This window comes from Zingiber officinale, chromosome 2B (assembly GCF_018446385.1).
Source record: "Zingiber officinale cultivar Zhangliang chromosome 2B, Zo_v1.1, whole genome shotgun sequence".
NCBI classification, from domain to species: domain Eukaryota; kingdom Viridiplantae; phylum Streptophyta; class Magnoliopsida; order Zingiberales; family Zingiberaceae; genus Zingiber; species Zingiber officinale.
Genome location: NC_055989.1, coordinates 38,014,117 through 38,029,270, shown reverse-complemented (window position 1 = coordinate 38,029,270; position 15,154 = coordinate 38,014,117). Strand labels below are relative to the sequence as shown.

The following is a 15,154-nucleotide window of genomic DNA, read 5'->3' as shown; positions in this document are numbered from 1 at the left end:
CCCCATGCAGAATAGCAAATCCTAGAGCTTTGGGATCGTTTTGATCAACGTTCACATACGAATAAGTTTTGAGAGATCATAACTCTTGACTTGGGTTGGATTACGAGACTTATAATATATCAAATCGAAGTTTATTATGAAAATCTACATTTAGCGACGAATTTTAGTCCATAAACAATTAATTTTTATATTAAATAAAATATCGTTTAAAGTATTTTTAGAAGTCTAGAAGAATTTAACCTTTATTATTTTTGGACTACTTTATAATTTAGGTTATTTTCGTTTTTGAGATTTTAAAACTAGTTAAAACACCGGCTTAGTTATTTTTGGAATAGTTTTTGATTAATAATATTTCTGTCACTCTTTTTTTTTTAAAGACGACGAGTTTTAGATTGTCTATTTTCTAATATTCTATGATTCAAATCAACAATTCAATAGTTTCCGCTACCTCATCTTACTAATAAGTGAACTTGAAGAGTCATGGTGCACTTCCTGATGCATAGGCAAACTTCTGAAAACTGATACAACAAACTGATAATCATCATCAAATTGCTTCTACTATTGATCAACCAGGTTAGTCTGCAGTTTTGCAATGCCACATGGATCCTCGTGTAATCTGAGCTGTCCTGAGGGAGTTGGGATACCTTCAATGAGATGTCTGATGCAGCTCAACACGATAGTATTTACATGTTTCCATGAACTCCCCAAACTGCACCAGGGAAAGGTACATTGACATAAATGAGTGTCAAGTCTCAACCAACCTTGTGCAGGATCACAGTTCACAAGAAGTGTTCATAACCTTTTTTTTTTTTTTAATTGCTGCTCATGGGACCACATGTTCAGATTCCAGACAAGAATTAGTTGTCATTAGTCAAAACGATTCTGTTTTAGCAGGGAGGGGGAAAAGTTTTTAATCTCTACTAGAAGAAGAATCAGAATTGGCCTCTCTCTATCTTATCCTGCTGTTTCAGAATATATTCTTCAGGAATATGATCTCAGTGGATGAATCATGGAACATTTTATACTATTCGAGTTAGGCACACAATGGCAATCCAGCAATCGAGTCAAACTTGCATGAATGCTCAATCACAGATATCAACAAGGAAATACAATGCAAAGGGAAAATTTAAAAAAAAAAACAGTTTTTTATTTTGGGTGGCTGAAAAAGGACAGGCTGTGAGTGAGGCACAGAAGAAAACTCAAATGTGAGATATGGCGTTATTTCCATCCATCATCGGCCAAGAGCTGCAAAAAGCAAAAGCAAGGATTCCTTCCCCTCCCCCTCTCTCTCTCTCTCTCACACACACACACATACACATTGTTGACGCCTCACGGGGTTATCTCGGCTGGTAAAGGCGTGGAAGTTTGCCACTGAGAACATGGGTTCGAGTCCGCAGGGCAACGGGGATTTATTCCCTATCCCTGTGCAAAAAAGTCTCGGCTCACTGTGTACTTGCCACCGAGCTACCGTGATTTATCTCCCTCGTGATGACCCTAGACAGGGTACGACGGGGGCCCTGAGGGCGAGGGTTTCACCTTTTGCCACATACATATTGTTGACGCGTCAACTACATTATACAAGGATTTGCAATGCTCGGCCACTGTTTCTCGCTTTGATCCTTTGTTCTTCGCTTTGCGTCTTCCTGTACCAAAGCTTCCTCCTTTTCCTCTCTCTACTCTAAAAAGTGGAGCTTTGCTGTTGTTTTCTCTCCTTTTCCCCTTCCTTTCGCAAGTTTGATTCTTTTCTTACTTCTTTCTTAATCTTTTCTGCTTGTCTTCCTACCTATCGCGCGTCTGGTTCTTCACATTCTTGAATTTTTGATTATTTTGGTCTCCATGGGAATCTGCCATGGAAAGCATGTCCCGAACCTTGAATTCCAGGAAGAAGAGGACCTGCCGGCGCCTAACATTGGGCAGCCCACACCGATTCCGCGAACCCCGAAGCAAGGCAAGTTCCCCTTCTGCAGCCCAAGCCCTCTTCTAGGCTCGTACAAGAACTCGCCTGCCAACCTCAATGGGAGAACGCCGCTGAGATTTCTCAAGCGGCCCTTCCCTCCTCCGTCGCCTGCGAAGCACATCAGGGCTCTCCTCGCTCGTCGGCACGGCCCGGGGAAGCCGAACGAGGCGTCGATCCCTGAGGGCAGCGAGGTGGAAGTGGGATTGGACAAGAACTTCGGATTCTCCAAGCAGTTCTTCTCAAAATTTGAACTTGCAGAGGAGATTGGGCGTGGGCATTTTGGGTATACATGTGCTGCCAAGGTGAAGAAGGGAGACACGAAAGGAGAAGAGGTGGCAGTCAAGGTTATACCCAAAACAAAGGTTCATCTCTTTCCCTACAGAGTTCTTTGTTTTCACAACATTTGCTTCCTTTCCACCATTTTTGTTACTTGCATGACTTCATTGTTTAGCTTTCACAGTCAATTACCGAAATATTTAAAAGAATTCCCGTTTATAGCTGGGATTTATTCTTCAGATTTATCCTATTTGTGATATTTGTTCTACAATCTACACCACATCCTAATTGCATGATGTGATATGCACTAATAGTTGAAGAAAACATAGACTGGGGATGCCAACTGTGTGACTCAATCATCTAATCTCACAGTGAAGGTGATACCGCATATGGAGATCTGGTGTCACCCTTCGGAGGTAACCCATTTGGTGATAGTTGTGATAATAGGAAAACTAGCATGTATCTTTCTTTTTTTTACAAACACAACAAAATCGTATACAGAAAAAGATCATATTAAGAGAATCGAAATACAACGAAATAAAGCCAAAGGAATCAACAGTTGGAGATTTTTGAGCAACTCTTTGTACTAGTTGAAACTAACTATGATATTAAAATGATGGCTTTGCCTACAAAACTAAAGGCCAAGGAAAACAGAAAATAAACACAAATTTGCTAAGTGGTAATCAAGAAAAATGTACATTAATTTAATCTTAATTAAGATGTTAAAAAAATTAGGAAACTTTAAATTTTATATTATACCTTTAAATTCTCATGTTAGTTATTTAATGTTTAAATATATCTATATATGTAATAAACTATTTTTGTTCCTTTTCTTTCAATTATTTATCGACATTTAGAGTTACTATCGTTACTCTAGATTATCATTATTTTTCTATTACAAGTTAATATAATTTTAGTTATCATCATTTAGTTACCAATTATAAATCTATCATCAATAATGAATCTCCAGTATATCCATTCCATACCTATACATCCACTAAGAAATGAATCATTGGAGTCATTGTCCTCAGCTATATTACACCATTTGATGTACAGGCTAAATCGTGCAAATAAATACCGACTACGAACAACTCCTCGCTACCACATCCTCTCCATTGTACTTTATACAAGACTAAATACAATCATTTGCCTAATATAGGGATGCAATTGACATGCACTCGATGAGAATAATGTCTCTTGAATCCATAACAAATTGAAGATAGAAATAAAAAAGGATTAAATGAATAATATGGATGATAAAACATCAACCCAATGCTTAGCAAAGCATGAACTTAAGTATATGAGACAGAAGACGCCACAACCTAAGATATTTAGGTTGATAATTTAGATGAATGTTACATGGATTGCCTAGATAAGTTCTAATTCAATGAAAGAACCGACAAGTGAGAGCCTCACAATACTTTTAGATTGAAAACAACCTTAAATGCATGTGTAGTTTCCACCCCCTATTTATAACTAGAGGGTGACATAAAAACCTAAAAGGCCTAATGCTCATTTAGAAAAGGCCTAAGCAAACTACTTAACTAATTTGGGCTTAAGTCATCATTACAATCCAAATAAAGGTAAAATTAGGACCAACATAGTAAAATTATTCCCACTATATAAAAATAAGAGTTAAGCGACTAACTAAGCCCATCTAAGGCCTGAATTAGGATGACTGGGCTATATGACTTGCTCTTATCCAAATTTGAGTCAATTGCAGCCTTTGTATTGGCTTCTTCAATCAACCTATTAAGTGCTTCCTTCATCTTTTTATCTCTAACCCATGTAACCTCCATTGATGTATAATGAATCATCAAGAAGATCTAAAATGTTCCATGCTGTTAGCTTAATTCCCATCCTTAGTTTGCTTGGCCTTAACTCGGTCTTCATCTTTGTCTTCATCAACAGCTCTTCAGATCTCTCATAATTGTTAAATTGAAAAGTAGACAAGTCATTGCTCAATTTTTTTTATTCATTTACCTCCCTATCATGTCATGGTTGACTTTATTTGTTTTTATAATGTTTCAATTTCTTTTGAAATCATCTTTTTCTCATATTTCTTATCTTCTTCAATCAATTTATCAACTAATTTATCTACATTCTTCATGGAAACCCAATGTGTCTAATCTTACTTTTATGATCTTATGTGTATTTTCAATATTGCCAAATCTAGCTTCAAGGTTTTCCAATTAGCACTTACAACTATATCTCTTAGAGCCATTCTAGTGCTCTAGCATCATTTTTGGCAAAGCAAGATTAAACATTAAGGTAATGAAAATTAGAGAAGATATTACTAGCCAAACGAAGAACAATGAGGTAGAAAGTTAATAAATCAAGAAATATCTCATGGATTTTTTTTATATTTTTGTTAAATGTAAGGAATGGAACAACTACGATATTATTATTATCATTATTTTTGCAGTAGATTCTAGGGATAAGATTAATATTTTTCTTTGAGAGAGAAATGGATGTAGCACAAGGATATTTACACTAGTTATACAAATTTAAAAAATAAAATTGAGTGAGCTTGTCATAATATGAAATTGATGCTTTCATTTGATTGCTGAACCTTCCAATTCTATCCCATTTGATTTGCTTCTCAATTCTCATGCACACACTAAAATATGATATTTCAAGAATGATGGAGCTCATTTATCTATTTTGTTTTAGTTCTTAAAATATAATTGATGTGTTCTGTCTAGGTCATAATTTATATTTGATTTATGCTATTTTGAGATATAAAACCTACATATGAGGCTTAGGGCTATTGTTTGAGGGATTTGTCAGTTTTCAATCATCAATAAATTTTTTGTTGAAAATTCTTTTCCTCTACAGAATCTCCAATTGAGGCGTGCATCCTTATTGAGATTTTTTGCCTCTCTCTACAGAGCTTTCATCCTATACCTTTAAAACTAGTTGTCACCTAACACCACCTCCAATTTTTCTCTAAATCCAATATGATAGATCAACTTTCTTCAGTGCCAATCACATACACCCCACGATTGCCAACATTGTTTGCTAGATGTAGGTGCTTGTAAGAACCTTATGTTGCTGTTTTCACAATCCATATTCACCAACTGCCATTAGTGCTTTTCTGTCCAGATGAAAGCCTCACTTCATCAAGGCATTACCAACACCATCCTCTCTTGCCTAACCCACCACCTTCTACCACTTAGTTATCACTGTCGCTTTAGTCCACGAACCATGATGTCAACCATCAAGCAGATAGGGTGCACTCCATCAATTCAGTCCATTGACCATGATTCTTGTATGCTTATGTGTAAGACAACTCTTAAGGGCTAGTCCTAGAACATAACGGAATGGGCATGCACATAGTTTTCCAACGCAGCCTTAGCATGAACCATAGTCATTCTATCCACTCTTCCTATATCAATGATCTACGCTAAAAGAGCCACAAGGAAAAGTCATGATCTTAGATTTGAATCAACAATGACTCAATCTTGTGACAGCTACACTGTAGCATTAGGAGTGCTCCAATGATTGTTAATGTTATCTTCGATTAAGTTATGTCTTCTTTTCTCATGATTTATGTTCCAACTATTGGACTTACTATGTTTTCTTGGTTATCTATGTTTTATCTCATTTACTAAGATTTCAAAGCTGAGTTATTTCACAATACTTAATTGATGTGTATTAGTAGTTCAGTACAAAACAAAAGTATCCTCTTAACTAGTCTTTATGGAAATACTTTGCAGATGACAACTGCTATAGCTATTGAAGATGTGCATAGAGAAGTGAGAATATTAAGTTCTCTAACAGGGCATAAGAATGTAGTACATTTTTATGATGCTTACGAGGATGAAGATAATGTGTATATCGCAATGGAGTAAGTTATACCACTTTAAGGCACTCTAGATCCTTCACAACTCTATTCTTCTGGCAATGGTCTTTTTGGAGATTAATATGATATTATTACATGAAAAATACATGTAGACAACTCCATTTTGTTCTAACTTCTGAAGTTCTCTTCTTCATCCAATTAATGCTAATTCAATTGCCATACATTAAAATAGCTTGCATTTATTCATCATAATAAAAGTGAACCTTTCTTGGAAATAATAAATCAGCATTTTCATCTCCAAACTGGATCTTTAATGGAAATCATGGAATTGAAAACTAAAATCAGGCAGATTTATGATTTTAGTGCCACCAATTCAGAATGCTTGAATTAGCTATTGATTGATTAATGAAACACTTCAGTAACCACTTTACAGGGCAATAGGATGAATAAGGTACTATTGATGCACAAATGCATGTCTTCAAATTTGAGTTATGAAGTCTCATAAAAATTAAACTCTTAAAGATAGTAAAATAGAATAAAATATACTCAGAGAAAATGGATTTTGTATTCCTTTTCTCATGTACCTTTAGGTCATCTCTTGAACAACTGATTTATTCTTTAAACAATTGAAGAGGTTTTCATTCTTCACATCAATCATTGTTTATGCAAACCTATCATGTTTTATTTTACAAATTAGTCATAATATAGTTATATAAAATAGTTTTTGAAAATTCACTAAATTTCCCATCTGTAATTTATAGATAGTTATCATATGGCTTACAATCATCCTTAGAAGCATACATTCAGCTATGACATGCAGATCATTATCTAACAACTGAGAATTTCTATTGATTAAACTCAGACACTACTACCTTACATAATACTTCTTTTCGACAGGTTATGCAAAGGTGGTGAATTATTGGAAAGGATTCTGTCAAGGTACTTGCATATTCAAAATTGTATTTCTGATTAGCTTTCTACATATTCTTATTTGAAAACCCCTTCTCATGGCTTGAACTAAATGACTGAGTAGTAACTTTAATTTTTAAAAAATTTTAAGGGGTGGGAAGTATTCAGAAGAAGAAGCAAAAACTGTAATAGTTCAAATTCTGAGTGCCGTGTCCTTTTGTCACCTTCAAGGTGTTGTTCATCGAGATCTCAAGCCAGAGGTAGTTGTCTCTTTAAACTTAAATTGTCGAAAGTCGTGATGTTACAAATTCTGTTCTAGAAGAATCACAGTCAATTTGTTATTACTGAAATTTAAATTTTTATGTCTGAGATCATCTCAGGGTTAAGGTTTAAATGTCTTATAACTCGTGCTTCTGTTGTATTGCAACAGAATTTTCTTTTTACTTCAGGGGATGAGATGTCTACCTTAAAGGCCATAGATTTTGGTTTGTCAGACTTTGTAAAGCCAGGTTCGTTTCATAACATTGTTCTAACTTGTAGTTATCAAATGCGTTTTGTTATAATTTTGTAACTTAAACCTGTCATCTTCACTGAAGATGAGAGATTGAATGATATCGTTGGAAGTGCATATTATGTTGCGCCCGAAGTTCTTCACCGTTCGTATGGAACTGAGGCAGACATGTGGAGTATCGGCGTAATTGCATATATTTTGCTCTGTGGTAGCCGCCCTTTTTGGGCACGCACAGAGTCAGGTATATTTCGAGCTGTTCTAAAAGCTGAGCCAAGCTTCGAAGAAGCTCCGTGGCCATCTCTATCATCTCAATCCAAAGACTTTGTCAAGAAATTGCTGAATAAGGATTATCGAAAGAGAATGACTGCTACACAAGCTCTTTGTATGTTTCTCATTATGTTGATTTGTTTTAAAAAAAAAGTGTATGAGCTGGTAATAACTAAAAACAACTGATATCAGGTCATCCTTGGCTGCAGAATCCTGAAAAGATTAAGATTCCTCTGGATATTATAGTCTTTAAGCTTATAAAAGCTTACATATGTTCATCTTCTCTAAGGAAATCAGCATTAAGGGTATGCTTTCTATTCCTATTTGAGAAAGTAGAAAATTTTGCACAGTACCTTGAATTTATGAGAATGTTTCCTCCTTAAATCTCTATATATGCATGTGGGCGGGCGTTATATTCAATCCAAAAGGACTAATCCAGCATCGACCTGCAAGGGTCAAGAGACAGATTTACTGCTTTAAGAAGATAGTTACAGACTGAGACATCTGTAAACTTATAACCCTGAACAAAGGATCAATCTATCTTATCACAGAATTTAAGGAATAAAAGTGTATAATGATCAAATGCATCAAACTATGGTGATGTTACAAGTCTGTTTCTTTATGTGACAGGCTCTTGCCAAGACCTTGACAGTAAATCAACTCTATTACCTTAGAGAGCAGTTTGCTATGTTAAATCCAAGCAAGAATGGTTATATCTCCCTCCAAAACTTAAAGACGGTTAGTTGATGGTTTGGTCGCAATCACGACTTCTCCCCATTTGTGTTAATCACATGACTTCAGAATTTTTCTTCTTTCAGGCTTTGTTAAAAAATTCAACAGAGGCAATGAAAGATGCAAAGGTCCTTGATTTCGTTAACATGGTAATCCTTTTCCGATAACTCTGATTATCTTAACAAAGATTTGACTGATAAAGTTTGAGACATAATCAACTTTAGCTCTCTTGGAATTTAGGTAAGTTCCCTCCAATACACAAAGTTGGACTTTGAGGAATTTGCTGCTGCAGCAATAAGTGTGCATCAGATGGAAGCATTGGATACCTGGGAGCAGCATGCTCGTCAAGCCTATGAATTCTTCGAGAAAGATGGGAACAGGCCCATCATGATTGACGAACTTGCATCTGTATGTCATTAAGTACCAAAAGAACCGTACTAAATCTACTAGCCACATTTAAAGTTTACATAACTTATTATTCATTAAATTCAACTATTTTATCATTCTGCAACTTTGCGGAACCTAATGATCAAGTGCTGCAGGAGCTTGGTCTCGGCCCATCAGTTCCAGTTCATGTTGTTCTCCAGGATTGGATAAGACATTCTGATGGAAAACTGAGTCTACTAGGATTTGTTAAACTTCTTCATGGTGTTTCTTCGCGCACAATTCTGAAGGCCTAGTGAAACTTTGCCTCTGTCAAGCATTGTGATAGATGCTCTCATCAGACGGTTGAGTAACAAGTTAAGAGAAGAACCAAATAATCTATTCAATTCCTGAAACATGATCATTGAGTGGGCAAGCCAACCAAAGGTTTCAGCGGGCATGATAACACAGCCAAAATCTTCCTCTTATAAATAATGGTTTTGATTCACCATTCCAGTGGTTGGATGTACAGATGAGCATAGCAAATATAGGAGGGTGATGAAATGGAGGCCTGCAAATGGAGTTTACCAACCTGTACTACTCTGTTTGTGCTCAATAAGATGTTTACTCCCTTAACCTGTGATGAGATATATTCTGAACAATTAAGCAGCCTTGTGGTATTTCTCTTGGCTGCAAGTGTACATTAGTATTGAGGTTATCCTTGCAGCTTGTGTTCGCTATAATGCTACATAAGATGGAGCTCCATTGTTGCACCACTTTTTATTGAGTTGTCTTTATTTATCTATTCATCAGACAATAAAGCTTTTATCTTGGTTCTACTATAGTACATAAAATAGAATAAAGGCTTTATGGAGCTGTCTTTTGTTTTATCTATTCATATATATTTAAATAATGGTGGGGTGGCAAGAGACTTGACAATTCTCCCAAGCAGTGAGCATTCAATTCCTACATAAGACACACTTGTGGTGATCGAATTTATGGTGATGTATAGATGCATGTAAAGAATTGTCATGCTTCTTAGATTTACTTGATAGGAAAAATGTTGGGCCGGAATGTCTACGTTAGGACTAGTCGGATGGTAAGAGGTTGATACAAAATATAATTAAAAAACACTTGAGCTAAAGAAGCTTAGAAAAACCTTAACTATATATATATTTTTAAATTATATCAAACTCGTTTAACTGAAAATTACATTTTTTAAAAAATAAGAAGTAACTCGATACACAATATGTGGTTTTGTTTTAGCCTTTTCTTTAATTTATTAGTTTTCCATCAGCTTCATTTAAGTCAAATGAGTTATAATATAATTTCATTTAGTGAAAGGAGTTATAATATAACAAAATATTAGAGTTAGAAATACTTTTTTTATCTTAGTTAAATTATATATTTTCATTATTTTCCTTTTATTAATTTGAGAATTTTAGATATAAATTGTAATATTTCCTTGGTTAATTAAGGTGTAAAACTTTTATTATATCAAATCTAGAGTTGCAAGAAATATTTGAATGTTTTTGATATTGCATATGCAACAAAATTTCTAACTATTTACAATATATACAACAAAATATATGCTATAGAATGATAATAAATAAATAAAAATATATAAATAAAATATTCTTTAATTACCAACAATGTACTAGCTAGGAGATCAATGATGATAAAGAGGAAATATTGAAGGATGATGAAATTACAACGCCAAAGAAAGAGTTCAATAAATAAATTCCCATGAACATATACATGTTTTAATTCTTAAACATGGAGATGGGGAAACAAGAGGTACAAGGAAAATGTACTAGTGACTATAAGTTAATTTGTAAATAATACAAAACTAAAGATACAATGTAACTGTTTACTCTTAAAAAAAAAAAATCCTATAGTCTGCTAGGATTTATTAAACTTCTTTAATGTGATCTAATTTCTGATCAAAATCACTTTCTTCATCATAATGTTCATCCATAATTACTTCAACTCCACTTTCATCTTTGTAACTTGATTTGGAGAACAAGGGAGCTTCTGCTCTAGGCTTTTTAATAGTAGGGAAAGTGCCCCATGGTGTTGGGCGTTACAGGAGATGAAGAGGTAGGGAAAGCTCTCATTTACAATTTGTTTTTCGATTGTATTTCATGTTATCTGAACCAACAATGGTATCAGAGCATAGTTTTGAATTCATAAAATTCGACGCGGAGATCACTCTTGTGTTTTTTCTCTTTCTGCCACGAAGAAGAAGATGAACAGTGAACATTATTCATCAATTGAATCGATTAACCAATCGATTCAATTGAATTGAATCGATGGATCGATTGGAAAAGAAAAAAAACGAAGTGCAAAGTTTATATTTTTTCTTTTCCAAAATATTTGAATCGATTCAATTCACGGCACAGTACATTCTGTATTTAATCGATTCTTCAATCGATTGAAGAGAAAAAAAGAGGATGAACGGTACTTCGTTTTGACGAAGCACTATGGAGAAAAAAAAACGTGTATAAAACATGCATGTTTGGTTTTTTTTCTTCACATATATAAACAGTGGAGGTTAATTAAACATATTTATTAATTAATTAAATACATACTGAAATGTATTATTAATTAATAAAAAAATATTTAATTAATTTATGGTTCAATTTACTGAAAATGAAACTAAACCAACTTGTCCAATCAAACCCAAGTCTGGTTTAAATTATTAATTGATTTAAGCAGACCAGTTTGATTCAATGATATCTAGATCTGGTTCAAATTATTTGTTGGTTTAACTAGTTCATTTATTATTGAATTAATTGGGGTGAGTTTGATTACAGAAGTTGGGTTGATCAAATATGACCAGATTAATTCTATTATGTCAGATTTGATCATAAAAATTAGATTTGTTCTAATGGGTCAGACTTAATCCAATGGATAATTGGATGAATTAAATGAACCTAAATTTGATCAATAAGTCTGATATTGACTCAAATGAGCTTAAACAATAAAAAAACATAGGTCAGAAATCCCTGTCTAATTAGATTAGTTCTAATGAGGATAATAAACTAAGTTTAACATCCGAACTCCTGATTGACCGATCTAATGGGGCAGTCGACTTAAACTCCTGAAAATCGAGAAGATTTGTTTTTTCTTGATTTATAATGATGGTATGCCTGTATAAATTGAATTAAACTGGTTTTGTACTGGGTAGTCGGTTTGGTACTGACTTATTTAAATTTAATTTTCAGATGGCACGGACGATTACCACATTGACTTATCGCGAAGTGTGGCGAAACTAGCTCCGAGAGGAGATTCAGGAGATAGAGTATAAGTCTGCTTATGGAGTCGACGGGCATGTTAGACGGCTTGATAGACTATTTTAGAAACTTGAGCAAGAAGAGTTTCCAGTCCTGGACAGTTATAGGATCTGGACATTGATGCATTTGTTGCCAGAGTATCCTAGGGTAATAGCAGACTATGTCTGGGGGTGTCATGAAGGATGCGCCACATATTCAGAACTGTGTGAGGAACTACTTCACCATATGGGTGAAGAAGAGTCTGAAGAGGACCAGGAAATGTTCAAGGAAGATCTAGAAATGGATCCGATGGAGAATCTTGAAGCTGCCCCATCTGAGATTATCCCAAATGAGTCCAGGTTAATAGGGATAATGTTGGCTGCTACACTAGTGCTTGTCCTACTGGGAGCAGTGCTGGCCTATCTAGTTTATTAGTGTTCTGTTTATTGTCGTTATGTACGAACAGTGTTAGCTCATCTAGTTTTTAAGTCATGTAATAATTTCTGTCGTTATGTACATATGAACAGTTATGTTATATGTTAACAAACTTGGAAATGATTAGTTCATTTCATGATATGATTAGTTCATATATCCATATGGTTAGTTCATATGAAAAATGATTAGTTCATTTTAATAATGATTCGTTCATTAGATGGGATGTGTGTAATATGATTGATCGATGTTGATTAGATTAGAACATACAAATGATAAGTGGAAACAATGTTATCACTTGATTTTGTAAACTAACTCTAATTTACACTGAGTCAATAAATAATTGCACATATATGAATTACACTGAAATAATAAATAATGTGTTTATTTATGTAGATCATGACAACCAAAAACATCATAGCAGAACTCAATAAGGGTGAGAAATTATATGGGGATAACTACAAAATCTGGCACCTTAAGATACAATACGTTCTTGAGGAACAAGAAGTTCTAGAGGCTGTAAATCAAATCATGGAAGAACCAGCTGATGGTTCAACAACATAGTACAGATGTGACCTTAATGCCTATAAGGCATGGAAAAGGAAGGACTCCATTGCTAAGGGTATATTGATTAGTTAAATGGTGGATGACCTGGTATTTGAGTATGAGCCATTACCGTCTGCTTATGCTGTCTGGGCAGCCCTTAGAGAGAAGTATAGTGGAGTAAGTCTGACTAAGCTCCGTCAGCTAACTATCAAGTCTGATAGTTGTAAAAAGCGCTTGAATGTTACCATGACCCAACATCTCAGGGAGATGGGTAACATGATTCGAGAGCTTAAGATTACTGGTTATGCATTGACCGATGAACAACAAGTTCAAGCAGTTATCCATTCCCTTCCTGATTCTTGGGAAATGATGAAACAGAATCTGACCCACAGTGAGAGTATCAAGACTTTCACTGATGTCTCACGCCATGTTGAACTTGAGGCGGAGAGGATTGAATCTGCAAGGATTTCTGGTCAAGCTTTTGTAGCTGAAGGTTCTAGTTCCAAGAATAAGAAAAGATGGTTTAAGAAAGAAAAGGGAAAAGGAAAGGAGGCTAGTGCTGTTGCTATTAAAAACTAAATCAAGAAGAAAGGAAAGAGATATGGACAAAGACCTATGAGCAAGTTGACCTGCTTCAACTGTGGTAAAAAAGGTCATTTTGCTCGGGATTGTACTGAGCCTAAAAAGGTAGGTCCATTGTTATCTTCTTTCCACGAGCAATATGTTGCAAGTACAGTGTTGTTAGCTGATTCGTATCCTTTGCGGATTGTAGATTCAAGAGCAATGAATCACGTAGTACATGATCGAGCTACATATGTGGAGTACCGTCGGGTACCAGCTGACAACAAATGGATATATGTAGGAAACAATGCAAGAATTGAAGTCTACCTTGTTTCTACATGATGTCCTGTATGCTCCTGAGATTCGACGGAATCTGGTTTCCGTCATTTATCTTCTTGATTTAGGTTACAATGTAAATTTTTATAGTCGTTGTGTGAAACTTCGAATTAACTCTGTGTTAATTGGGTATGGTTATGTAACAAATGATTTTATGATTCTTGATGTAGAACCAAATAATAATGATGGTTGTTTTTCAAACATTGCTCTTACTAGTAATGCTGATATTAATGATGAAATTTGGCATGCTAGGTTAGGACATATAGGACAAGAACGAATAAATAGATTAGCTAAGGAGGGCCTTTTAGACACTCATGCTAAGATTAACTTGTCTATATGTGAGCATTGTCTTGCTGGAAAGACGACTAGGAAACCATTTGGTAAGGCTATTAGGGCTGAATCACCATTGCAATTAATTCATTCGGATATTTATGGTCCAATGAATATGAAGACTGGAAATGAGAGTTTTTATTTCATTACATTTATTGATGACTTCACACGTTTTGATCATGTGTATTTGATTTCTCACAAATCTGAAGCATTGGATTGCTTTATTCGTTACTTGAACGAAGTTGAGAATCAATTGGAATGTAAGGTTAAAACCTTGCGCACTGGCCGTGGAGGTGAATATTTGTCTGATCAGTTCAAGACAATGTGTAATGAGAAAGGGATTATTAGACAGCTAATTATCCCTGGAACTCCATAGCAAAATGGGGTTGCTGAAAGAAGAAATATGACTCTTCTTGAAATGGTTAGGTCTATGATGGCGCAGGCTAATTTGCCAATCTCCTATTGGGGAGATGCATTATTAGTTGCGTCCTATATACTTAACAAAGTGCCTTTAAAGTCATTTCCACCTACCCCACATGAACATTGGATAGACAGAAAGCCGGATTTAAGTAATCTGAAACCTTGGGGGTCAACTGCCTACGTTCATGATTAGACTCGCGAACATGAAAAATTAGGACCCAGAGGTAAGAAGTGTATCTTTATAAGGTACTCTAAGACTTTTAAGGGTTATATTTTTATTGGTGAGCGACAAGATGGAACCATCTCTAAAATAGAGTCAAAAGATGCTACTTTTCTTGAAACTGAGTTCCCAACATGAGGTGAAGTTGATAAGACAATTCCTTTATATGAGATAGAGGAGGAGGATAGTATTCCTTTATCAACAAATCAGGAAA

At 35.0% G+C, this 15,154-nt stretch overlaps 1 protein-coding gene across 1 annotated transcript; it reads left to right on the top strand.

Annotated features, from left to right (window-relative positions):
* The first annotated feature begins 1,584 nt into the window (after positions 1 to 1,584).
* On the top strand, positions 1,585 to 9,659 carry LOC122045595 (CDPK-related kinase 1-like). Its single transcript, XM_042605876.1, has 11 exons — positions 1,585 to 2,319; positions 5,953 to 6,083; positions 6,936 to 6,977; positions 7,099 to 7,207; positions 7,378 to 7,456; positions 7,544 to 7,840; positions 7,918 to 8,030; positions 8,356 to 8,463; positions 8,544 to 8,606; positions 8,698 to 8,865; positions 9,000 to 9,659. The coding sequence occupies exons 1-11, from the start codon at positions 1,837 to 1,839 to the stop codon at positions 9,135 to 9,137; spliced, it is 1,731 nt and encodes a 576-aa protein (XP_042461810.1). The 5' UTR covers positions 1,585 to 1,836; the 3' UTR covers positions 9,138 to 9,659.
* Positions 9,660 to 15,154: the final 5,495 nt, after the last annotated feature.

Coding starts and splice junctions, on each gene's coding strand:
- LOC122045595 (XM_042605876.1), top strand. CDS start 1,837: ATGGGAATCTGCCATGGAAAGCATGTCCCGAACCTTGAATTCCAGGAA. Junction 6,084..6,935: donor AATGTGTATATCGCAATGGA/GTAAGTTATACC, acceptor TCTTTTCGACAG/GTTATGCAAAGGTGGTGAAT. Junction 8,866..8,999: donor TGATTGACGAACTTGCATCT/GTATGTCATTAA, acceptor CAAGTGCTGCAG/GAGCTTGGTCTCGGCCCATC.